This window comes from Anomaloglossus baeobatrachus, chromosome 2 (assembly GCF_048569485.1).
Source record: "Anomaloglossus baeobatrachus isolate aAnoBae1 chromosome 2, aAnoBae1.hap1, whole genome shotgun sequence".
NCBI lineage: Eukaryota > Metazoa > Chordata > Amphibia > Anura > Aromobatidae > Anomaloglossus > Anomaloglossus baeobatrachus.
Window position 1 is genome coordinate 426,742,827 of NC_134354.1, and position 27,065 is coordinate 426,769,891.

Consider the following 27,065-nt stretch of genomic DNA (forward strand, 5'->3'; position numbering starts at 1 on the left):
TGGGTCTCCCAATTAGGAGCGAAAAAGAAGAAGGGAATTTTGTTTACTTACCGTAAATTCCTTTTCTTCTAGCTCCAATTGGGAGACCCAGCACCCGCCCTATTTGTTCTTAGGGTTTCGTTTTTCGGGTGCACATGTTGTTCATGTTGTTTCTTAAGTTCTCCGATCTTGTTATCGGATTGAATTTGTTTTTGAAACTGTTATTGGCTTTCCTCCTTCTTGCTTTGGTACTAAAACTGAGGAATCCGTACTCCTACAGGAGGGTGTATAGCCAGAAGGGGAGGGGCCTTACACTTTTAAGTGTAGTTCTTTGTGCGGCCTCCAGAGGCAGTAGCTATACACCCACTGTCTGGGTCTCCCAATTGGAGCTAGAAGAAAAGGAATTTACGGTAAGTAAACAAAATTCCCTTCTTCCCCATCCTGGCATGCATATTTTCCCCATCCTGGCATGCATATTTTCCCCATCCTGGCATGCATGTTTCCTCCATCCTGGCATGCATGTTTCCTCCATCCTGGCATGTATGTTTCCTCCATCCTGCCATGCATGTTTCCTCCATCCTGGCATGCATGTTTCCTCCATCCTGGCATGCATGTTTCCTCCATCCTGGCATACATGTTTCCTCCATCCTGGCATGCATATTTTCCCCATCCTGGCATGCATGTTTTCCCCATCCTGCCATGCATGTTTCCTCCATCCTGGCATGTATGTTTCCTCCATCCTGCCATGCATGTTTCCTCCATCCTGGCATGCATATTTTCCCCATCCTGCCATGCATATTTCCTCCATCCTGGCATGCATGTTTCCTCCATCCTGGCATGCATGTTTCCTCCATCCTGGCATACATGTTTCCTCCATCCTGGCATGTATGTTTCCTCCATCCTGCCATGCATGTTTCCTCCATCCTGGCATGCATATTTTCCCCATCCTGGCATGCATGTTTCCTCCATCCTGCCATGCATGTTTCCTCCATCCTGGCATGCATATTTTCCCCATCCTGGCATGCATGTTTTCCCCATCCTGCCATGCATGTTTCCTCCATCCTGGCATGTATGTTTCCTCCATCCTGCCATGCATGTTTCCTCCATCCTGGCATGCATATTTTCCCCATCCTGCCATGCATATTTCCTCCATCCTGGCATGTATGTTTCCTCCATCCTGCCATGCATGTTTCCTCCATCCTGGCATGCATATTTTCCCCATCCTGGCATGCATGTTTCCTCCATCCTGGCATGCATGTTTCCTCCATCCTGGCATGCATGTTTCCTCCATCCTGGCATGCATGTTTCCTCCATCCTGGCATGTATGTTTCCTCCATCCTGCCATGCATGTTTCCTCCATCCTGGCATGCATATTTTCCCCATCCTGCCATGCATATTTCCTCCATCCTGGCATGTATGTTTCCTCCATACTGCCATGCATGTTTCCTCCATCCTGGCATGCATTGTTCCCCCCCCCCCCCATGCTGGCAAGCAAGTTTCCCCCCCATCCTGGCATGCATGTCATCCCCCCCTCATGCTGGCATGTGCGTTCCCCCACCCCATGCTGGCATGTGCGTTCCCCCACCCCCACCCCATGCTGGCATGTGCGTTCCCCCACCCCCACCCCATGCTGGCATGTGCGTTCCCCCACCCCCACCCCATGCTGGCATGTGCGTTCCCCCATCCCCACCCCATGCTGGCATATGCGTTCCCCCACCCCATGCTGGCATGTGCGTTCTCCCACCCCCACCCCATGCTGGCAGGTGCGTTCCCCCACCCCCACCCCATGCTGACGTGCGTTCCCCCACCCCATGCTGGCATGTGCGTTCCCCCACCCCCACCCCATGCTGGCATGTGCGTTCTCCCACCCCCACCCCATGCTGGCATGTGCGTTCCCCCACCCCCACCCCATGCTGGCATGTGCGTTCCCCCATCCCCACCCCATGCTGGCATATGCGTTCCCCCACCCCATGCTGGCATGTGCGTTCTCCCACCCCCACCCCATGCTGGCATGTGCGTTCCCCCACCCCCACCCCATGCTGGCAGGTGCGTTCCCCCACCCCCACCCCATGCTGGCAGGTGCGTTCCCCCACCCCCACCCCATGCTGACATGTGCGTTCCCCCACCCCATGCTGGCATGTGCGATCCCCCACCCCATGCTGGCGCTGTTACTGGCCCCCCATCCCCACCTTGGCACAGCCGCACACGAGTTATAAAAAAAAAAAAAAAAAAAAAAAAAAAAAGCAACACATAATTCACCTTCCTGCACACGCTCCCCCGCTGCGCGCCGCTGGGTCCTCACTTCCCGTGGGGCCAGAAGACGTCATTACGCCGGCGCCGCTCACTGACACTCCTCTGTCTCCTAGGCAACACACCTGCAGCCTGGGAGAGGAAGAGTGTCAGAGCGAGGAGAAATGTCTCCTCCGCTCCAACACAGCTTTGATTGGCTGGCGCGACTGCACCAGCAGATCAAAGCGGCAGGATCAGGCAACAGCACGCGAGCCAGCAGAATGGGCTCTGCGTGCCCCTGGTGGCACGCGTGCCATAGGTTTGCCATCACTGCCCTAGTCTGTCCAATAGTCAAGAGTTCTAAAGTCAAAGTCCCTATGGGCATCATAATACTTTATCCCCAATATTACTACGGGGTATAATCCGCATATATTGAACAGCGCCTTGCAGCGCAGCACAGCTCGACATGCTGGAAGCAGGGCTCAGCTCAGTCTGAAGGGTGATGTCATGGTGGCATACCCTGTAATCCCTGGCAAATACTGAGTAAGGGTATGTGCCCAAGATGAGTTTTTATCACTTTTTTTTTACTCTGCATATTTCCTCTGCTGCAAAAACGCAGCGTTTTACAGTATACAGAAAGTGGATGGGATTAGTGGAAATGTTATGTCCACTGTGCTTCTTTTTTACAGTGTGCGGAACTTCCCCATAGACTCACATTAGATGCAGAAAATTCACAGATAAAAAACACACATTCGTTTTTTTAGGGTGTCTACCCAGCTTATAGCATCAAAAACGCGTGTAGTCCGCACCTAAGAATGTCAATACCAGGAAGTTTTAAAAACAAAGCAGATTTATTAAAGGATGACACCAAACAGAGACAAAAGTTAGCGTAAAAATACGCAGTGAAAAAACTGCAAGTAAACTAAGGGGCAAAAATACTGCAGCGTCAAAGAGAAGCACAAGGCCTGAACTCCAGTCACCTGTCCATGGGAAGCGCTATAGAATTAAATGTCTAGCTCAGAAGGAGGGACTACGCCCCCATTTGTACAAAGTACACAAAATTTCAGAAAAAACAAACACATGAGTCAGTGCATAATTTCGTATACATCCAAATTTGAATGATGCCAACCCATTCTTTCTTAATCAGTGGGTGGAGTTTATCACAATTTCTGTGTGTTTTTATTTTTTATACCTGCTATTTGAGGATTGTCTAGAGATTCTCATAGGAATTAAGATCTGGGGAGTTTCCTGGTCATTGAGCCAAAATGTAAATGTTTTGTTCAGTGAGCTACTTAGTTATAACTTTTGCCTTGTGACATGGTGTGCCATCATGCTGGAGAAAGGATTGTAAATCACCATATTTCTCCTTGTTCTTTGTCAGTAGTTTCTCTTTGAGGATAATTTATAGATACCATTTTATAGTTATGGCAGTGTCCCCAGTCCTCTGCAGTTCAATCCCTTTACTTCCTACTGAATGTCAGTCTATCGTTGATGTTTTTCTTGTAGAGAAGTGGCCCTTCTTGACACCAGGGCAGCCTCCAAAAGCCTTTGCCTTACTGTGTATGTAGATGCTCTGACATCGGCCTGCTGCTATTCCAGAGCAAGCTCTGTACTGTTGTTGATTTCCCGTAACTGATCCTTGAGGCCTCATTCATATGTCATTATTTTTGCATCAGTGTTTGTATGCTAAAGCAGTGAAACTTACAGAAAAAAAAATATAATTGAAACCTGTTCTTTTTTTGAGGAGACTCCTAGTTTTGGCTTACAAATACTGATGAAATACTTATCAAAAATACTGATGTGTGAATGGGACCTAAGAGACAGTCTTGGCATTTTCTGGACGTTCCTAGGTGCGCCGAAGCCTACTTCCTAGCAATTGAACCTCTCTTTGAAGTTCTTGAAGATCCGATAAATGATTGACTTAGGGACAGTACTATAAACAGCAATGTCCTTTTTTTGTTGCAAAGCAATGGTGACTGTACATGTTTTCTTGGAATTTACCATGGTTAACAGAATACAATGATTTCAAGCACCAACTCCCTTTTAAAGCAACCAGTCTGCTGTAATAATCTAGATTGTAGGAGGTGAGTGATATCAGCTGCCTGGTGCTCATTAACACTTTCTTCTGAGAGAACCAGAAAATCACTGAATATATGTAGGCAGGTCATATTGGGCTAGGCCTGAAGTTCAATGGAAATCTTTTACATTTGCTTGTGTTTATTTGAGTTAATATAAATATCCACCGTAAAATCTGAAGCAGCAAATCACAATTTGTGTCAGTGTTAAAAATTTTAATATATTCTTTACTGTATATACAGTGCATACAGTTTGGTTGGGAAGAGTGATAGGAGGGAGAAACTTGGCTGTGACTTATCCAGTAGTTTTGCAGTGGTGGTTGTCGTTTGAGTTTGCGGCATTGAGGGTGCAAATCAGGGAGCTAAGGGACAGATATTCCAGGAAAATGTAGTCTAGAGGTTCATTTTGTGTGTGTGTGCGCGTGTGTGTGTGCGTGTGTGTGTGCGCGTGTGTGTGTGCGCGTGTGTGTGTGTGCGCGTGTGTGTGCGCGTGTGTGTGCGTGTGTGTGTGTGTGTGTGTGTGTGTGTGTGTGTGTGTGTGTGTGTGTGTGTGTGTATATACAGTGAAGGAAATAATTATTTGATCCCTTGCTGATTTTGTAACTTTGCCCACTGACAAAGACCTGGACAATCTATAATTTTAAGGATACATTAATTTTAACAGTGAGAAATAGAATATCCAAAATAAAATCCAGAAAATCATTGTATAAATTATATAAATGTATTTGCATTTTGCAGAGAGAAATAAGTATTTGATCCCTCTGGCAAACAAGACTTAATACTTAGTGGCAAAACCCTTGCTGGCAGCACAGCAGTCAGACGTTTCTTGTAGTTGATGATGAGGGTTGCGCACATGTCAGGAGGAATATTGCTCCACTCTTTGCAGATCATCTCTAAATCATTAATATTTTGAGGCTATCGTTTGGCAAACCTACCCTTAAAATTATAGACTGTTAATTTCTTTGTCAGTGTGCAAACTTACAAAATCAGCAAGGGATCAAATAATTATTTCCTTCATTGTACTTATATAATTTTTCTTTCATTACAATTTTTTAAATGCCTCTAATTTATGATTGATCATTACTGTGAAGGTCTTGAATACAAATTTTATTGTTTAGATGGTTGGATATTTCTAGACAAGAACTAGTAGAACGTAGTGAGTTGATACACATGGCACTTCTGGGGTGGTGCTCAAATAGGGTCCAAACCATCTCAAGTAGATGTAAAAACTTGTGAATAGTGGTCTTTTATTGAGAAGTTGTAACACCAGCACAAGCACAGACTTTTCGTTCAAAGACCTTCATCAGTGTGCGTGCAGGGGGTCCTCAGAAGGTGTAGCAACTGGTGTAGTCAGGTGTGACGCAATGTCCACCGCTGTCTATGTCCACTGCGTCATACCTGACTACACCAGTTGCTGCACCTTCTGAGGACCCCCTGCATGCACACTGATGAGGTTCTTTGACCGAAACGTCTGTGCTTGTGCTGGTCCTACAGCATCTTTTCAATAAAAGACCACTATTCACATTTATCTTGAGTGCCAAGTTTCTAAGAACTAGTAGAAGACCTGCAAAGATCTTCTTGATTGATATGCTGGGCCCACATCCTCTTAAACTTGTGAAAATTGTAGTATCCCATGAGAACTATTCATTAGGGAGTCCTTCACACTCCCTAAGGAAAAATGTTCTGGTTCTGCAGGCAGCTATTTGGAAAAACGTTGATTCATTTTAAGTTGAAACTGTCTCAGTAATTGTGTTGTTAATAGTTAATTGACCAAGGGTATTTCACCATAGTTTTATTTGGTTTTCAAAGTTTACGGATGTACACATACATAAGGTATAATTGGATATACAGATTTGTTGTGTGCTTCCATATTTTAATAGAGTTACTTAATGTATAGCATTATAAGCCTACATTGATTTCAGGACATTAATGTATAATTATAACTGCAGGGGAAATGTTTATTTCTATCTGAGACAGTATGAATGTTTTATGTAGAGGGGATATTGTGATAGAATTTGTGTTGTAAAGCTCTGAACTACATTTCCTGTTTTTCTATCCTGTGTCACTTTGCAGATCAGCAAAAAAGGATTTTTCTCCCACCTCCAAAAGGCATCAGGAAGTGTGTAGTAGCCACAAACATTGCTGCAACATCTGTAACAATTGAAGGCATTAGGTACAAGTTTACAAGTTGTGTATGCTGTTACAAATTTTGTTATGTATGTGCTTGTTGGTGTAGTAATTGTTTATTTTCTTGGCTTCATCCGATGTACCATTGCACCTACATGACATTGAGTCCTCTGCTTTCTTTTCTTGTGTAAAATCTCCCATAGATATTATATTAAAAGGGTGGTCCAAAGGTTGAAGAAATCTTCATCTAAATCCCTATTTATTTATTGCCCTAATCTAAACTAATTTCTAATATGGCTGGCTGCATGAAAAATTCTCTATCCTTTCCTCTCTAAACTAACTACTATTGATTTTGTTCCTTCTAATTGTGATCTGATGACTCTTCATTTAAGAATCCAAGTGCATCCTGGGATACTCAAACAAAGCGTCATTAGGAAGCAGAGGCTGCGGTCACTGCCACAGCCCATGTCCCCGGACTGAAATGAAGCATCATCAGTGATTCTTGTTTCAGCGGCTGGTTCTGGTCTTTGCTGTGTACCTGCGTTCTGTCATTGTGCAATGTGCACAATGACAGCAAGCTCTGTGTTGCCAGCTCAGATCAGTAGAGGCGGGAACAGAGCAGCAGGGAAGTGATGTCACTTGCAGGGGGGGCAGTGCTGGACTCAGAGCACAGCCAGGTTCTCTGACATTGCTCTGCTCTGTTTTCGGCTATACTGGTATGAACCGGCAACACAGAGCGCTCTGTCATTTACAGCACAGGGACATAGCAGAGAACAGACCAGTCCCTGAAATGAGCATCAATGTTGACTCTTCCTTTCAGTGAGCAGCACAGGCTGTGGCATTGACTGCAGCCTCTGCCCTCTGATGATGCTTTGTTGGAGTATCCCTGCATGTACAGGGTTTCTCAAACAAAGAGTTATGAGACAAGAATAAGAGATAAAAAACAATAGAAGTTGGTAAACAGTAGGATATTTTTTAATGCAGCTTATCAGACAGTAGTTTAGATTGCCACAATAGATAGGAATTTATATGAACATTTCTTCAGCTTTCAGACTACCCCTTTAAGGCCTCCTTCACACGTATGTGTTTAAACACGTACGTGAAAAAAATGGTACCAATGTCATCAGTATATTGAATCAATGTGCCATCAGTATGTCAGTTTTTACCAACAGTGTGACATTAGTGTTTTTCACAGATGGATTAAGAAATATATTAAATTACAAAGCTTCTCCTATACTTTGCAATGCTAAAACACCTACCACACACTTATGGCACACTGATGACATACCGTATCTGCGTGCTGTTTGTGCTTTTCACTGACCCGTAGACTTGTATTATCCCTTTTCATATGTGCTGCCATAAACATGGACATGTCTCTGTGTGTTTTGCATGGACACATGGTCTGTGTATGTGTAAAAACACGGACAAGTGAAGAACACTATAGATTATAATGGTACATGTGGGATCCATGAAAAAAAGGGATACCACACATACTGGAAGCAGACGAGTGAAGGAGGCAATAAAGGGTTGTCCAGGCACAAGATATTGCTAAAAGTAAAACAACATTGAGACATGTGCTTACCTGGCAGGAATTTAAAGTGTAACCATCGTTTTTAATTTTTGTTTCCTGCATCAATAATACATATGGAGATACATAGCTTTTTAATATATCTTATCTCTGCCAGAATTGATCAGTCAAAATCAAAATTCTCAATTCTGTATTGAGTGAGGACTTTCCCATTACTGAGATAGGAGATGGCGGTTGCTCCAGTGGCCGGATGTAGCACTGTGTAAGGCTATGTGCGCACGTTGCGTTCTGCCCTGCAGAAATTTCTGCAGCGATTTGAACAGCACACGTGCGCTTCAAATCGCCGCAGAAAGAGTCCGTAATGAAAAAAAAAAAAGCCGATTCCATGCGCTCTGAGTGCAGCCCCTCCCATAGACAGAGCGGGGGCTGCATGCAGAGCGCAGGAAAGAAGTGACATGTCACTTCTTAGAATGCGTGCTTCGGGCAGCAGCCCATTATGCTGGGGACACAGGACGCATGCAGTTACGCTGCGGTGCAGATCGCAGCGTAACTGCATGCAACTACGCAACAAGCGCACATAGCCTAACTTTATTCAGTGTGTCGTGGCCACTGCTACGTTCTGCAGAACAACATGTCTTGACCTGAATATAATATTAACTTGAATGTATGTTGTGCAGTAGCTGCAACATGGAATAGAGCCGCACAGAGAATATCTATTCAATGTCTACATCTGTCTGCTTCCGGAGCCTGTAACAGATGATCAATAGAATTTCCAGACCCCTAACCATGTGATATTGATGATCTCTAATTATCAATAATTTGTGATTGCACCATCCCTTTAACTCCTTCACCCTGGACAATTTTCCATTATTCGTTTTCATTTTTTCCTCAACTTCCACAAGATATCTTTATTTTTTCCATCAATATAACTTTTTGAGGGAGTTGTACTTTTGAATGACACCATTCATTCTGTCATATATTGTACTGCAAAATGGAGAAAAACAATTTCAAATGCGGTGAAATTGCAAAAACAGTGCATTTCCACAGTGTTTTGTTTTTTTTTTAATTATTTACCATGCACAAGTTGTGCTCAAAAGTTTACATACCCCTGCAGATTTATTGCTTTCTCGGCCTTGTTTCAGAGACTATTAATGATAACACAATTTTTTTTTTCCACTCATGGTTAGTGCTTGGGTGAAACCATTTATTGTCAAACTACTGTGTTTTCTCTTTTTAAATCATAATGACAACCAAAAACTTCCACGTGACCCTGATCAAAAGTTCACATACCCCAGTTCTTAATACAGTGTATTGCCCCCTCTAACATTAATGACAGCTTGAACTCTTTTGTGGTAGTTGTGGATGAGGCTCTTTATTTTCTCAGATGGTAAAGCTGCCCATTCTTCTTGGTAAAGAGCATCCATTCTTGTAAAATCCTGGGCTTTCTTGCAGGAACTGTGCGCTTGAATTCTCCCCAGAGTGGCTCAGTGATATTGAGGTCAGGGAACTGAGATGGCCACTTCACTTTGTTCTGCTGTAGCCAATGACATGTTGACTTGGCCTTGTGTTTTGGATCGTTGTCATGTTAGAACGTCCAAGTACGTCCCATGCGCAGCTTCTGTGCTGATGAGTGCAAATTTGCCTCCAGTATTTGCCGTTAAGGTGCTGCATTCATCTTTCCTTCAACTTTGACCAAGTTTCCTGTGCCTTTGTATCTTACACATCCCCACATCATCAGCGATCCACCTCTGTGCTTTACAGTAGGAATGGTGTTCCTTTCATCATACACCTTGTTGACACCTCTCCAAATGTAACGTTTATGGTATTGACCAAAAAGTTCAATTTTGGTCTCATCACTCCAAACTACCTTGCTTCAGAAGTTTGGAGGCTTGTCTCTGTGCTGTTTTGGCGTATTGTAGGTGAGATACTTTGTGAAATTTGCACTGTAATGGCTTTCTTCTGGCGACTTGACCATGCAGCCCATTTTTCTTTAAGTGCCTCCTTATTGTGCATCTTGAAACAGCCACACCGCTAGTTTTCAGTGAGTCCTGTATTTCAGCTGATGTTATCTGTAGGTTTTTCTTTGCATCCCAAACATTTTTCCTGGCAGTTGTGGCCGAAATTTTTGTTGGTGTACCTGATCGTGGTTTGGTTTTTACAGAGCCCCTGACTTTCCATTTGTCAATCACAGTTTGAACATTGCTGACTGGCATTATCAATTCCTTGGATATCTTTTTGTATTTCTTTCCTGTTTTATACAGTTCAATTATCTTTTCCTATAGATCCGTTGTCATTTCTTTTGCTTTCCCCATGACTCACAATCCAGAAATGTCAGTGGCTGGATGAAAGCTGCAAGAGTCTGTCTGGATCCCAGAACCAGAAACTCACTCAGCTTTTATGCACACACACTGATTACAAGCAAACAAGTCACAGCTGAGGATGTTACCTTTATTAGCCATTCAAACCCATTTGTGTCAACTTCTGTGCATGTTATCAGGCCAAAATCACCAGGGTATGTGAACTTTTGATCAGGGTCATTTGGATGTTTTTAGCTGTCATTATGACTTAGGCCCCACTCACACTTGCGCTATTTTGACGCAAACGGAATCCGTCACTACTGTATTACAGTTCATTTATTTACAGTGTAAGCGCGACACCATGTGGACACATGCGGGTAGTGCATGAGTCATGCTGTCGCTCTTCCACTGTAAATAAATGAACTGTAAACATTAGTGACAGAGTCCGTTTGCGTTGAAACAACGCAGATGTGAAACCAGCCTTAAAAAGAGAAAACACAGTAGTTTGACAATAAATGGCCTCACCCAACCACTAAGACTATATGCGCGCGCTGCGTTTTTGCTGCGTTTTTTGTTGCAATTTTGTCAGAATGTTCTGAGATTTGACTTCCCAGCAAAGTCTATGAGAAGTCAGATTTGCTATGAGCACATTGCAGTTTATTTGTCAGCATTTTGTTTTTTTTCAGAAGTTTGTGACAAAAAAGAAGCAGCATATTCATTCTTTCTTGTGTTTTTCTCAACATTTTGTCACTCATTGAAATCAATGAGGGCATCAAAAACGCAAGGAAAACCGCATGCTATCAAATTGGTGTGTTTTGCATACATTTTACCTGCGGTTTTTTCAACAAAAACGCAGCCCACCAACTTAGTTCCAGAATGACAAAATCATTTGGTCCCTTTGGATTCACATGCTCAATCTATTGCTCTCCTAATTAAAAATGTTTGTACTCCAAGCATTCATATGTGGGGAATTTGGGAGAAGTAGGTGTGAGCACGTTAAATGTATACAATGACAATGGGTTAACTAAGCCCAAGGAAATTGCTCTCTACTGGTTTAAAAAAACCCAACACATTTATAAAGTGGACATTGAAAGTCGTCACACCCCTATTAAAACGCTAGGTTTTTGTTATGTAAAAATTTTTTACCAAAAAAGAAGAATTTTTCTCTTTTTTGTCACCTATAATCTGTGCAAGTCCATTGAAAACCTGAAATAATTTTAAGGGGGGAAATAAGAATAACTAAAATAATATAATTGTATAAGTGTGAACACCCTCTTATAATTGGGGATGTGCTTTTGTTCAAAATTGGCCAATTACATCTAAACACATGTTAAATAGTAGTCTGTGCACAGTTACCATCATTTTAAAGGGATTCTGATTAACTGTGTATAACGGTTAGCTGTTCTAGTAGAATTTTTCTAATATTTTCTTAGTTGCATTTTACAGCAAAAGCCATGGCCTGGTTGCTGTCAACACAGGGATCTCATTGTTGAAAGTTATCAGTGAGGCGAAGGATACAAATTTTTTTCCAAGGCAATAGATATACCATAGAACATTGTGAAGAAAGTCATCAATAAGTGGCTTAAATTTGGCACAACAAGACATTACCAAGGACGGGACAGGACATCCATAAAAAAATGATAAAACAACAAAAAGGAAATTTGTGCGGGAGGCTGCCAAAAGACCTACAGCAACATTAACCGCTTCAGCCCCGGGGCACTTTCCGTTTTTGCGTTTTTGTTTTTTGCTCCCCTTCTTCCGAGAGCCGTAACTTTTTTATTTTTCCGTCAATCTTGCCATATTAGGGCTTGTTTTTTGCGGGACAAGTTGTACTTTTAAATGAAACCATAAGTTTTACCATATGGTGTACTGGAAAGCAGCAAAAAAATTCCAAGTGTGGAAAAATTGCAAAAAAAGTGTGATGGCACAATAGTTTTTGGGATCTTTTATTCACGGTGTCCACTATATGGTAAAACTGGTGGGTATGATGCCTGAGGTCGGTGCGAGTTTGTAGACACCAAACATGTATAGGTTTACTTGTATCTAAGGGGTTAAAAAAATTCACAAGCTTGTCCAATAAAAGTGGCGCACGTTTTGCGCCATTTTCCGAAACACGTAGCGTTCTTATTTTTTGGGATCTATGGCTCAGTGATGGCTTATTTTTTGCGTCTCGAGCTGATGTTTCTAATGGTAGCATTTTTGCGCAGATGCTACGTTTTGATCGCCTGTTATTGCATTTTGCGTAAAACTTGCGGCGACCAAAAAACGTAATTTTGGCGTTTGGAATTTTTTTGCCACTACGCCGTTTACCAATCAGATTAATTGATTTTATATTTTGATAGAGCGGGCATTTCTGAACGCGGCGATACCAAATATGTGTATATTTATTTTTTTTTTAACCCTTTAATTTTCAATGGGGGGAAAGGGGGGTGATTTGAACTTTTAGGTTTTTTGTTTTTTTTTTTAATTTTTTTAAAACTTTTTTTTTTACTTTTTTTATTTTACTTTACTAGTCCCCCTAGGGGGCTATAGCGATCAGCAATCCGATTGCTGATCGCTATCTGCTGATCACAGCTATACTGCTGTAAACAGCAGAAATAGTCCCTTTCTTTTTTCCTCTGCTCCGTGCCGAGGAAAAAGGGAAGTGAAACTTCTTAGCAGCAGGTGTCATCACATGACCCTGTGCTACGATGGCAACCACCGAACGTCACGTGATCACTCACGTGACGTCCGGAGGGGGCGGTAAGTAGAAAACATGGCCGCGCGCATATAGATCTCGCTGCCAGACTTTGGCAGCGAGATCTAAGGGGTTAATGTTCCGGGTGGAATGCGATTCCACTCGGAACATGTAGGCACACATGTCAGCTGTTGAAAACAGCTGATATGTGTGCCGATCCACGCCACCTGCCCAGCGGCAGGGGGCGGGGCTTACCGGGACACGATCCATGACGGAAAGATCCGTCCATGGTCGTGAAGGGGTTAAGGAGTTGCAGGAATTTCTGGCAAGTACCAGTTGTCTACTACATGTGACAAATGTCTCCCATATTCTTCATGTGCCTGGCATATGGAGTACAGTTGCAAAACGAAACCCTTTTCTTGCAAGGAAAAACATTGAAGCCTAGCTATATTTTGCCAAAACCTACATTGTCTGCCAAAAGCATGTGGGAAAATGTGTTCTGTTCTGGTGAGACCAAGACTAAACTTTTTGACAATAATTCCAAAAGTTATGTTTGGCACAAAACCAATACTGCCCATCACTAGGGCTGAGCGGATCCGGACTATAAAAGTCCGGATCTGCGCGGTTTCAATGACATCTAGGTGCCTTATCCGGACCCGGGATTCCGGGTGCACGATCCGGATTCGGCAAATAAAGTAAAAATAAACAAAACAACAAGTAAGCGTCAGTTTCATACTTACCGAGACTCGGTGTCATGGCGGCACACTGCTTCCGGGTCGCGCATTCACTTCCTGTACTGTGCTTGCAATCACACAGCATTCTTTGTTTTCCCCTCCCACCGGCCATCCTCTCATCTGTGTTTGGTTACAGGCTGACGCGCCCCCAGCCTGTGACAGTCTCTGCTGCAGTCATCGCTTATTGTGGCTCAGGGTACACTCAGAGCTGGCAGTCTTTTTATGGCTGAGATGTAGCAGAGCTGGATGTGTCGTCGTGGGGCCTCCTGTGGATTACGCCGGAGGTGGAGGGCTGTGTTGGGGGTTAATGAAGAGGTGAAGGAGGGTGCGTTTTGTACTTTATTTCAAATAAAGGATTTTTCTTTATCGCTTCATTGGGGGACACAGGAAACCATGGGTGTATGCTGCTGGGACTAGGAGGTGACACTATGCAAATAAAAAAGTTGACTCCTCCCACGTAGTATACACCCACTGACTGGAGCTGAGGAGATCAGTTTTTGCTTAGTGTCCGAGGAGGTTGGACACGCAGGGGCTGCTCTCAGCCCTTCAGGTTTGTATTGTTGTGTTTTATTAATATTTTCCCTTTGTTTTTCAGACACAGCTCATCGGGCGACAGGGTGTAATCGCTCACCCTGCTCTCCCACATAGAGACCGGTCGCACAGAAGTGGGGTCCGTCCGCCACTTCCGTTGTCTTCCGTGTCTGTCTGGCAGGACCCTACCCCCCTAACACTTCCAAGCGGTTTGGGGGGCATCCGCACAGAGGGACAGGCGGATGGTCCTTGCCCCTCTCCCCAAAGACTCTCTCGCTCCCGAGCCTGATTGTGGGGTAGGAAGACGAAGACAGTACCTAGGATGGAGAGGTACCCTTCCGGTCTTCCCTATCCCCGGGACGACCGTCGAGATGTCTTCCCTTGCCTTCCAGGACGCATCCAGGATCAGGACAAGCCGGGACCTCAGGGTAAGTACTATGCACTCCCCCGTCCCGGGTTATGAGGGGGAGGGATCCCGTCTATATAATCCCCGCAGCCCCCTCGCCATTTGGGTCAGGGGGTCCCATATCTCCCTTAGCGCCTCACCCCAGGCCACCCGTAGCTCCTGTAGTGCGGCCTCTCTGCGTCCCTCCGATCGGCCCCCCTGCCGTGGCGTCCACTACCCGGCGTTCTCCCCCCTCCCCCCGGCGGCCCATCCCCCGGCGGCCTGTCGTTAAACTTTAACCCCCGGCCCCATTGCGGCCCGCAGCTCCATTGAGGCACGGCGTCCCTCTCCGGCGGACTACCTTCAAGATTTAGCCCCTGGCTCTGCGGTCCCATCAGTATCTGCGCGCCCTCCAGCCCGCGTCCCCAGCCGGTATTCTGTCCGCGCGCGCGGGGTTTTTCAAATCTCCCGCCTCCTTTCCCTTCGCGCGGCCTCAGTCCTCCTCCGGCGTCTGACGTCATTTCCGGGCGCCAACCCTCGGCGCATGTCATCCCTGCTCCTGCTCCGGCCCTCCCCACCGGGTAAGCTGCGCTGCCGCCGCCGCGAAATCTGACATCCTCCGCCCGGGTAGGTTAACTCTGCAGCTGCCGCACCCGTGCTTCCGCCCGGGTGAGCGCTGCTCGCGCCGCCGCCAGGCCCGCTTCTCCGGCCGGGTAAGCGTTCCTAGCACCGCTGCGCCCCTCCAGGCCGTCGGTACCGTCACCGCCGCAGGTCCTCCCCGCAGGCAGTGCTGGACCCTGCGCTCCCCACTAGCAGCGATTAGGCCACTGCTCCCCTGACCCCGGGGTCCGTCAGCGTTCTCGCAGCATTCAGTGCGCTACATATGAGTCCTCCAACAGGCCCCTAACCCCCCTCAGGGCTCATTCTCCAGAGTACTGTTCTACCTGAACTACAGTCCTGTTGGTGAGGGAACAGGCCTTTTCACTAGGATACCGCCTTGTGAAGCAGCCGTATGTCATACAATTTTATTGTCTTCTGTCTGTGTTGTACACACATCCTCCTAGCCCAGATGTGCTTCTGATTTCTGGGTGTTCATTGTTATTTTGCCATTCTGTCTCCAAGATTTTTACCGCCTATAGCACTAATTACTAATCCTAGGTGTCCAGCGGTATTATGCGCCTGTGGCACAAATTATGGACGTCTCTACAGCATTCTAAATCTTCCCCAGGCTTTTGTCCTTACTCCCGGTTATCCGTCAGGTTACGGATAGATTATAGCGCTCTACCCAGCAATCAGAAGTTCACATCTCGCTACACACGTTGTTACACGGCGGTCCATGACTTGGCCTTCCGTGATCGTTCCAGTGTCTCCATGAACCGGTCAGTTTCTTTCCAGTGTATCCCATGCTTACGCCCTGTTTATTCATGTATCTGTCCTCTGTCCCACGTGTCAGTGTCTCTGCGTGCCACCTGACGGTTATAGTGCACAGTTTCCACCTGTGCACAAGTGACACCAGCGTGCCTGTGTTTCTTTATGTACTAGTCTTCATCGGTGTGCTAGTCTCCTACTGTCCACTATCCAGCGGACCAGCGTGCCTCTTGGCACTGACCTGCTACTGTGTGCCAACGCCCCCCTGTACCTGTTCACTTCCCAGTGTGCCACTGTCTGCGTCAATCCTGATGTTCCATTACCCAGGTGCTTTGGGGATCCTGCCCGCTGTTCCGTGGGCCAGCGTTTCCACATACATTTGTTTGCTTTGGCGTATCAGGGTTTTCACAAGCCCTTACATTACTCAGTGTAACAGGGTTTCTATACGCACCTGTCTACTCCACGGTAACAGCGTTGTGTGAACCTTCCCACTGTTCAGGGGCTCAGGTCTCTATGTGCACCTGTCAGTTTCAATGTGCTAAAGGGTTTTTTTCTACCAACCCGTCCGCCATTCTGATTGAGGGTCCCATAGACCTGTCCACTTACCTGTGTACCAGTGTCTCTATATGTCGGCCCATCTCCCAGGGTGCCAGTATCCACTATCCAGTGTTTTCTCTATCCACCTATCCACCATCCGGTGTGCTAGTATTCCTAAGATGTACACTCTATATATGTTGTGTGCAGCATTTCTATATCCCCCTGTCTACTACAGAGTGAGTGATTTGGGGAACCTGCCCTCTTACCTATGGGCCAGCACTTATTAGCACCAGAAGCCGGATACTGCAACAGGCTTGAGTGCCCTGTTCAGCCTTCCGCTCATCTTCGACTTAGGCGAGAGCTCCATCCACCACTGCCCCATGAGGCGGCCCGCCAGCAGCTGTCGCATTCAGTGCCAGGATTCAAGATCACTGATCCTGCCCACTATCCAAGGGACTAGCGTTTCTCCTGACCAGAAGCTGGGTACCATAACAGGTATGTGTTGCCCTGCTCACTACCCAGCAAGTCAAACATAATACCTCACCTGGCGGGTCAGGTATCTCCTTCATCTTTGACGGAGACGAGGACTGTGGTCTCAGGTACGGCAGCAACTGTCGCATTCAGTGCCAGTATTCAAGGTCGATGATCCGGTCCGCTATCCAAGAGGCCAGCGTTCTCTAGACCAGATGCTGGATACCGTAACAGGTAGGGGTTGCCCGCTTACGACCCAGCGAGTCAAACGTGCTACCTCACCTGGCGGCTCGGGTATCTCCTCCTTCTTCGACTGACGCGAGGACTGCGGCCTCCAGGGATCCCTAACATGGTACGGCAGCAACTGTCATCAGGTCGCTTCCCAGTGACCAGTGAGTTTTCTCCTGCTTCAGACTACTCATTCAGGTAACCTGAAAGTAAGCCAGGATACCCTGGCCAGTTCTCTCTTCAAGCGATCTGCAGACTTTTCCTACCTCGCACCATACGGGTAACGTGATATTGAGGTAAGGCAACACGCGACCTTCTAACTGGAGGGTCGTGTGATTCACTCCCTGCAGCAACCACGGACCCTTTGACGCAGCACAGCAGCAGCAGCTCTCATTTGGTCGCCTCCCAGTGGCCTGGGACCCTCTCTGACCTCGCACCATTCCTCTTAGGTAGCCACATGGTAAGGTTTTTCCTCTCTTGACCGTACACTGGCTGCATCGCTTCTTGAAGCAGCAGTCATTTGGGTCTTCAAATGAGGTAAGCAAGATGCAGCTCTGTCTACTAACCAGTAGATTGTCTGTTCTACTTCCTACCACCGTCCCCGGATGGTTCGTGGTAATTCTGGTATCTGCCTATTCCTTGGTCTAGAACTGCCTTGGCCGCACCCCCCAACTAGGGTTCCGACCAGGCACTGTAAAGGTTTAAAACCATATATCGTTACTTACATTTTCTCTCTTTCAGATAGAGATCAGATTTCCTTATTCCCTTCACGGTCAACAGGTGAAGTTAAGAACCAGACACAGGATCGTCTAACCAGTATTGATTCCACGGAGGACCAGCTTCACCAAGGGACTTCTAGTATCCTGACTGCCCAGTCCTTGGGCCCACTTTTCCGGACAAGCTGTAAGGTTTCATATAACTGTCTGTCTACTTTCCACAGCAGAATTCTTCAGGGAGCCCTGAATGCTCAGACCACTGGGTGTTTCCACCCGAATACTCAACACTACAGCGACTGGTCCACGCCTGATCTGCCAATCTCGGTTAACACCTAGACATGACCTGCTTCCTTTTCAGGCCAAGAGGGGTCTTCTTTTCCCCTGCCCCGGGTCTCCCTCTGTTTTCCCCCCTATCGTAGTCATTTGGGTTGGCTCTTGGGGATATGCTAGTTCTCTCCGATGCACCTGACATACCAAATTCCGCGAACACTCGCCACGGCTTGGTCTCAGACGCTTGTGCATTCCTGCAAGTTCCTGCCCAACCATTTATACTCTCATATTCTCACTCATTTCCTTCCATTCGTCGTCACTCCTTGTTGTGACGTGATGACGCGTTCTATAATAATAAGAAGAATTTTTCATTCATTCTTCCGTCACATCTTCCTTGCCACCTTCCAGGGATAGGCGTCACTCCCCTGGTCGGCTAGCGCTTCAGCCGACGACATAGTCCGACCCCTTTCTCGGAGCCCCCCTCGAAAGGGTTCTTCCTTCTTCCACAGGTCTTGTGCCTTTTGTCATTCACAGGAGCCCTCTCCCATGGAGGTTCTCCTTCCCATAATTCACCGCAATGGTCACCCAGTACCCGATTCCAGGGTTCGAGTTTCCCAGTCACATCATTATAGATGCTAGGACTCCCTTGACGTCGTAGTGAGATTTGGTTCTTGGAATTCCTTGGTTCCTTAACCTTGTCATTTTTCTCCGAACCTCACAGGTTCTCTTGACCACTTACATACACAGGGGAACTATTTCCCATATTATTTTTTCCGCCTGCAGGCTGTTTCTTCCACTGGAGTAAGATCACTTCTCTCAGGTGCTGTGGAATCAACAGGTCAGGTCCCCCTATGGCGGAATCCCCTTCCACTTTTCTCAACTGTCTCGAATCCCTTGCTCCCTCTTAGGTGGTCGGTTTTCTGTTTAGTCATCCTGCGGCAATAATGGGCCAAGGTTCCTTTGGCCTCCGCTTACCTGGCACCTACCTCTACCAGGTGCCCCAGTCCTTCGCTCATTCTTCCTCTCTCAAACGTAGTTCCAGGGCCTGTCGGGCCTTTTCTTCTTAGCCTGACCTATCCCTGTCTGTCGCCTTAGTTCCTTAGCTTCTTACGTACAGGCCTCAGAGGATACAGTTTCTCCCTGATCATCCTATTACCCATGCATTTTACACTAGTTCTTAGTGTTCCCTAAGTACTCTAACTGCTCTCCTGTACTTCGGCCGGGTAGGAGTTCCTTTCGGGGTCTAGGTCCAGGTTCCGGTCAAGTAATCTGGTCTCTCCTAACCCTGTTTTCGGGTTTTTTCTCTTCCCACCCTTGGGGACTGCTTTAGGACGTCCCATGGTTTCCTGTGTCCCCCAATGAAGCGATAAAGAAAAGTAGATTTTGGGTACTCACCGTAAAATCTCTTTCTTGGAGCCTTCATTGGGGGACACAGCACCCGCCCTTTTCTAAGACTTTAATGGATCCGGAATGTGCTAGTTTTCAAGCTTCTCCTCGTACTGCTTTTACACAAACTGATCTCCTCAGCTCCAGTCAGTGGGTGTATACTACGTGGGAGGAGTCAACTTTTTTATTTGCATAGTGTCACCTCCTAGTCCCAGCAGCATACACCCATGGTTTCCTGTGTCCCCCAATGAAGGCTCCAAGAAAGAGATTTTACGGTGAGTACCCAAAATCTACTTTTCTCTGTGTCTGTGTTTATTTACATTCACTTACAGGTTGTGATGCAGGTATCTGATAGATGCCTGTGCCATCACAAACCTAGGGTTTAGTAGCAGCTGTGTGCTGTTATTAAGCCCTGCTATTACCCTGATTGGCACCACACCAGGCAACAGGAAAGGCCGGTATTGCACCGGGAATGTCACATATAATAGATGCGGCAATACTGGGCAGCTGCGGGCTGAGAATATACCAGCCCCCAACCGGCTTTATCATGGCTGGGGATGAAAATTGGGGGGGACCGCACGTCTTTTTTTTTTTTGTTTAAATTATTTAACAAAAGAAAAGCCGTATGCGGTTCCTCTTTTGTTACACAGACAAGATAAGCACAGGGCTCGGGCACAAAAACAGCGTCTAAACATTTTTTGTTTCTTGTTAATTTTTAGACCAAGGGATTTAAATTTGGTGATTATTACATTTTTACACCATATTCCGGCACCCAATCTACACCTCCTAGTAAAAAAAAAATGCAAATTTGGTGCTGAAGTCTGGTGCAGACGATTTCAGCACCAAATGTGCACCTCCTGGAAAAAAAAATCTCGGAAAAAAACCACAGTAAAAAAACGCAGCAAAAAAATGTGGCAAAACACCACGTTTTTTTTGACAGGAGGCGTAGATTGGATGCAGGAATATGGTGTAAACATTTCAGCACCAAATTTGCATCCCTTGGCCCAAAAATGAAATAAAAAAAAAAAATCTAACTGCAGGTGGAAATTTGGTGCTGAAATCTGGTGCAGACGATTTCGGCACTAAATGTGCACCTCCTGGCAAAAAACAGCAGCAGAAATCGCAGAGAAAAAAGCGGGAAAACACCGCATTTTTTTTACCAGGAGGTGTAGATTTGATGCAGGAATATGGTGTAAAAATTTCATCACCAAATTTGCATCCCTTGGCCCAAAAATGAAAAAAAAATAAAAAAAATTGACAGCAGGTCGAAAATTGGTGCTGAACTCCAATGCAGACGATTTCAGCACCAAATGTGTACCTCCTGGCAAAAAAAAACGCAGCAAAAAATGCGTCGAATTGCCGCGTTGTTTTTTTTGCCAGGAGGTGTAGATTGGATGCAGGAATATGGTGTAAAAATTTCACCACAAAATCTGCATCTCTTGGCGAAAAAAAAATATTTTTTCTGCTAGGAGATGCAGGTCTGTGAACTCAGAGACCTTCACCTGAGGTCAGGTTGCCTGCGATCACAGATGAAGGACCGTGGGAACCTGAAGCTGTGACCGCAAATGACCTGAGTGATGTCACTGCTCATTGTGCAGCGCATTCATTCTCTGGAGCTCACAGAGAGCGGTCGTGCTCTATGGCCTCTCTCTGTGATATTCAGATGTAGCAGAGCTGAAGCGGCGTGAAACCTCCTGTGGATTACGTCGGACCTGGAGGGCTGTGTTGGGGGTTAATGAAGTGGTGAAGGAGGGGGTGTTTTGTATTTTATTCCAAATAAAAGATTTTCCTGTGTCTGTGTTTATTCTGTGTCTGCCGCCCCACCACCGTGCGGTGCTGCCGCCCCACCACCGTGCGGTGCTGCCGCCCCACCACCGTGCGGAGCTGCCGCCCCACCACCGTGCGGAGCTGCCGCCCCACCACCGTGCGGAGCTGCCGCCCCACCACCGTGCGGAGCTGCCGCCCCACCACCGTGCGGAGCTGCCGCCCCACCACCGGGCGGAGCTGCCGCCCCACCACCGTGCGGAGCTGCCGCCCCACCTACACCCCACCTACTGTCTCCTCCCCAAAATCCTTTAGGATGTAAGCCCGCAAGGGCAGGGCCCTCTTCCCTCTGTACCAGTCTGTCTATTGTAACTTGTATATGTATTCTGTATGTAACCCCCTCATGTACAGCACCATGTAATCAATGGTGCTCTATAAATAAACAATAATAATAATAATTTACATTCATTTACAGGTTTGTGATGCAGGTATCTGATAGACGCCTGTGCCATCACAAACCTAGGGTTTAGTAGCAGCTGTGCGCTTCTCTTAACCTCTCATTACCCCGATTGGCACCACATCACGCCACCAGGAAGAGCCTATATCTCACCGGGATTGTCACATCTAATAGATGCAGCAATACCGGGCGGCTGCGGGCTGGAATACCAGCCCCCAGTCAGCGTTAGCTTGGCTGGGGATGAAAATTACGGGGAACCGCACGTCGTTTTTTTTAATTATTTATTTATTTATTTAAATTAAAAAAAAAGCTGCATGCGGTTTCTCTTAGACCGGAATCACACTTGCCAGGGACTCGCGAGAGTCTGCCATGGCATCACCCGGCAAAGCCTCGCACATGTGACTGGATACACAACACAGATACAGCCAGACAGCTGGAGCTGCAGCCGTGGGCTATATCTGTGCTGCCGATTGTTTATTTTTTACCACGATACTGACCCACAGACACTTGCACTGCTTTTCCCGCCCACTGGCCATCCTGGCGCCTGTGATTGGTTCCAGTCAGCTGACACACTGCCACTCAGGGTGGGGGGAGGGCGTTTAGCTGCAACCAATTACATGCGCCCGTGGGAGGGCAAAACAATGAGTATTGAATTGTCGGCTCCGGAAGGGGAAAGCGTGACCCGGAAGGAATGTGCCGCCATGACAGCGCCTTGGTGAGTACACCGCACTCGCTCCTACCCCCCTATCCCCTCCACAAACGTTTTTAATCTCCGGATTCTGGTGCCCATTGACTAATATGGGCACCGTATTCTAGAGTGGATCGGACTCTTTTTAAAATCTGGCAGTGATCCGCCGGTCCCGGATTTTTGGGCGTTCGATCAGCTCTACCCATCACCAAAAGTACACCATCACTACATTGAAGCATGGTGGAGGTAGCATTATGCTTTGGGGCTTTTTTTTTTGGGCAGCTGGAACCGGGGCTTCATGAACAGTTCCAAATATCAGTCAATTTTGCATCAAACCCTTCAGGTCACTGCTAAAAAGCTGAACATGATCATGAATTTCACCTTTCAGTATGACAACAACCCTGAACATACTATCAAATCAACAAAACAATGGCTTCACTAGAAGATAATCAACGTTTTGAAATGGCCCAGACTTGAATCCAAATCTGAGGGTTAATCTGAAGAGGACTGTACACATGAGATGCCCTCACAATTTTTCAGATTTGGAGTACTAGTACTCGTACAAGTTAGAATGGGCAATAATTGCCGATTCTACATGAGTCAGACTCCAAACCAAAAAAACGAAATGCTGTAATAGATTTCACAGGGTACTTCAATAAAGTATTAAGCCCACTACACACGCTTCAATATATCTCACAACCTGTCGTTGGGGTCAAGTTGTAAGTGACGCACATCCGGCATCGTTTGTGAGGTGTCTGCGTGTGACATCTACGTGCGATCAGGATTGAACGCAAAACCGTTGATCACAAACACATCGTATCTTTCTCTAGAATTGAGCGTTTTGTTGTATGAACCTAGTCAATTGTAACGTGTGACATCCCTCATAGGATTTTGGTGTCTAATGCTATGTGCGCAGGTGTGCGCTCTGCACCGCAGCTTAAAAAAGGTCCGCTTCAGAGCGCAGCTGAAAAGCTGCGTTCTGAAGCGCCTCACAATGTCTGTCATTCACTAATCTCTGTCAGTCGGTCACTATCTCTGTCCCTCACTCTCTGTCCATGTCAGTCTATCCCCCTCTCTCATATACTCACCGATCCCCGGCGCTGCACGGCGTTCACACTGCTCCGGCGGCTTTTACTGTTTTGAAAAAGCCGGCCGCCCATTAAACAATCTCGTATTCCCTGCTTTCCCCGCCCACCGGCGCCTATGATTGGTTACAGTGAGACACGCCCCCACGCTGAGTGACAGGTGTCACGCTGCACCCAATCACAGCAGCCGGTGGGCGTGTCTATACTGTGTAGTGAAATAAATAAATAATTAAAAAAACTGGCGTGCGGTCCCCCCCAATTTTAAAACCAGCCAGATAAAGCCATACGGCTGAAGGCTGGTATTCTCAGGATGGGGAGCTCCACGTTATGGGGAGCCCCCCAGCCTAACAATATCAGCCAACAGCCGCCCAGAATTGCCGCATACATTATATGCGACAGTTCTGGGACTGTACCCGGCTCTTCCCGATTTGCCCTGGTGCGTTGGCAAATCGGGGTAATAAGGAGTTATTGGCAGCCCATAGCTGCCAATAAGTCCTAGATTAATCATGTCAGGCGTCTATGAGACACCTTCCATGATTAATCTGTAAATTACAGTAAATAAACACACACACCCGAAAAAAATCCTTTATTAAAAATAAAAAACACAAACATATACCCTGGTTAACCACTTTAATCAGCCCCAAAAAGCCCTCCATGTCCGGCGTAATCCAGGATGCTCCAGCGTCGCTTCCAGCGCTGCTGCATGGAGGTGACCGGAGCTGCAGCACACACAGCCACTCCGGTCACCTCCACACAGCAACTGAAGACAGCCGCGCGATCAGCTGATCTGTCACTGAGGTTACCCGCTGTCACTGGATCCTGCGGTGGCCGCGGGTAACCTCAGTGACAGATCAGCTGATCGCACGGCTGTCTTCATTAGCTGCGTGGAGGAGACCGGAGTGGCTGTGTCTGCTGCAGCTCCGGTCACCTCCATGCAGCAGCGCTGGAAGCGACGCTGGAGCATCCTGGATTACGCAGGACATGGAGGGCTTTTTGGGGCTGATTAAAGTGGTTAACCAGGGTATATGTTTGTGTTTTTTATTTTTAATAAAGGATTTTTTTCGGGTGTGTGTGTTTATTTACTGTAATTTACAGATTAATCATGGAAGGTGTCTCATAGACGCCTGACATGATTAATCTAGGACTTATTGGCAGCTATAGCTATGGGCTGCCAATAACTCCTTATTACCCCGATTTGCCAACGCACCAGTGCAAATCGGGAAGAGCCGGGTACAGTCCCAGAACTGTCGCATATAATGTATGCGGCAATTCTGGGCGGCTGTTGGCTGATATTGTTAGGCTGGGGGGCTCCCCATAATGTGGAGCTCCCCATCCTGAGAATACCAGCCTTCAGCCGTATGGCTTTATCTGGCTGGTTTTAAAATTGGGGGGGACCGCACACCGTTTTTTTTAATTATTTAATTATTTATTTCACTACACAGTATAGACACGCCCACCGGCTGCTGTGATTGGGTGCAGTGTGACACCTGTCACTCAGCGTGGGGGCGTGTCTCACTGTAACCAATCATAGGCGCCGGTGGGCGGGGAAAGCAGGGAATACGAGATTGTTTAATGGGCGGCCGGCTTTTTCAAAACAGTAAAAGCCGCCGGAGCAGTGTGAACGCCGTGCAGTGCCGGGGATCGGGGATTGGTGAGTATGAGAGAGGGCTGCTAACTTCAGTCACTTAGGAGGTTAGCGGTCACCGGTGAGCCCTTCACAGGTGACCGCTAATCAGGGCGCGACACAGACAGAGCCGCAGCATGACCATGAAGTCGGGTGAAGTTCACCCGAGTTCATTCTGACAGTGCGGCTCTGCCTGTGTCTGCTGTCATCTGCCATTCAGCTCTGCTACATGGCTGTCTGTGTCTGCTGTCAGCGGCCATGTAGCAGAGCTGAATGGCAGATGACATAGTAAAAACGCATCCCTACACATTACACACGCTTGGCAAGTCAATTAAAAAAAAAAAAAGGTTCCCAATGCATACGTCACAGAACACATGATGTAAAGGATCGCACACAAAATTGATCAATTTAACATAGACTACTAACGCTCGTGTGACAGCAAATGAACGACCTACGTGCAATCTCATAAGATCCCGTATGCAACCTGGGCGTGTCACATCGCAAATGCGATTGTACAACTAATTCAAACGTGTAAAGTGGGCTTTAGTTTAAGAGTCTATATTTATGCAACCACATTATTATTTTAGTTCTTTATTTCTATTTTCCCACTTGAAAAGATTTCTGATTTTGTATAGACATTAAAGGTGGAAACAATTCTGAATTATTTTTTTAACCTGACAAAAGTCTGGCATTTTAACAATGGGATGTAAACTTTGTAGATTCACTATATGTATTTATATATATACTAGAAGGTGGCCCGATTCTAGCGCATCGGGTATTCTAGAATTTATTGTGTAGTTACTGGTTAATTTTTATATATATATTTATATACATATATAATATATATATATAATGTTGTCTGTAGTTGCCAAGTGTTTGTGTAGGGCGCTGTAAATGTTCTGGGTGTTGTCTGGGTGTGGGGGGGTGTGACAGCGGTGGTGTTTGTGTGTTGCGTTGTTTGTAGAGCGCTGTGTGTCTGCAGCGTTGTGTGTGTGTGTGTGGTGCTGTGTGTTGCGTTGTGTGTGTTGTGTTGTTTGTGGAGCGCTGTGTGTCTGCAGCATTGTGTGTGTGGTGCTGTATGTGTTGCACGGTTTGTGTGGGTGTGTGTGTGTTTTGGGGGGAGGTATGTTTTGTGCAGCGTGTGTGTGTGTTGGAGGAGTAGTCCTGGAGGGAGTATAATAGTAGGAATAGTCCTGGGGGGAGAGGAGTATAATAGGAGGAGTAGTCCTGGGGAGAGAGGAAGATAATAGGAGGAGTAGTCCTGGGGGAGAGGAGTATAATAGGAGTAGTCCTGGGGAGAGAGGAAGATAATAGGAGGAGTAGTCCTGGGGGAGAGGAGTATAATAGGAGGAGTAGTCATGGGGGAGAGGAGTATAATAGGAGGAGTAGTCCTGGGGAGAGAGGAAGATAATAGGAGGAGTAGTCCTGGGGAGAAAGGAGTATAATAGGAGGAGTAGTCCTGGGGGAGAGGAGTATAATAGGAGGAGTAGTCCTGGGGAGAGAGGAAGATAATAGGAGGAGTAGTCCTGGGGGAGAGGAGTATAATAGGAGGAGTAGTCCTGGGGGAGAGGAGGATAATAGGAGGAGTAGTCCTGGGGAGAAAGGAGTATAATAGGAGGAGGAGTCCTGGGGGGAGAGGAGTATAATAGGAGGAGTAGTCCTGGGGGAGAGGAGTAGTCCTGGGGGGACAAGGAGGACAATAGGAGGAATAGTCCTGGGGGGAGAGGAGGATAATAGGAGGAGTAGTTCTGGAGGTGAGGAGTCTAATAGGAGGAGGAGTAGTCCTGGGGGGAGAGGAGGATAATGGGAGGAGTAGTCCTGGGGGGAGAGGAGGATAATGGGAGGAGTAGTCCTGGGGGGAGAGGAGGATAATAGGAGGAGTAGTCCTGGGGGTGAGGAGTATAATAGG

At 46.6% G+C, this 27,065-nt stretch overlaps 1 protein-coding gene across 1 annotated transcript in view; it reads left to right on the forward strand.

Moving 5' to 3' along the window:
* Nucleotides 1-27,065, forward strand: part of DHX40 (DEAH-box helicase 40) — a 158,412-nt gene that overhangs the window by 46,710 nt on the left and 84,637 nt on the right. Inside the window, exon 8 of the mRNA XM_075336224.1 lies at nt 6,357-6,456. Within this exon, the coding sequence (XP_075192339.1) occupies nt 6,357-6,456 (100 nt within the window). The remainder of the gene's footprint in view (nt 1-6,356; nt 6,457-27,065) is intronic.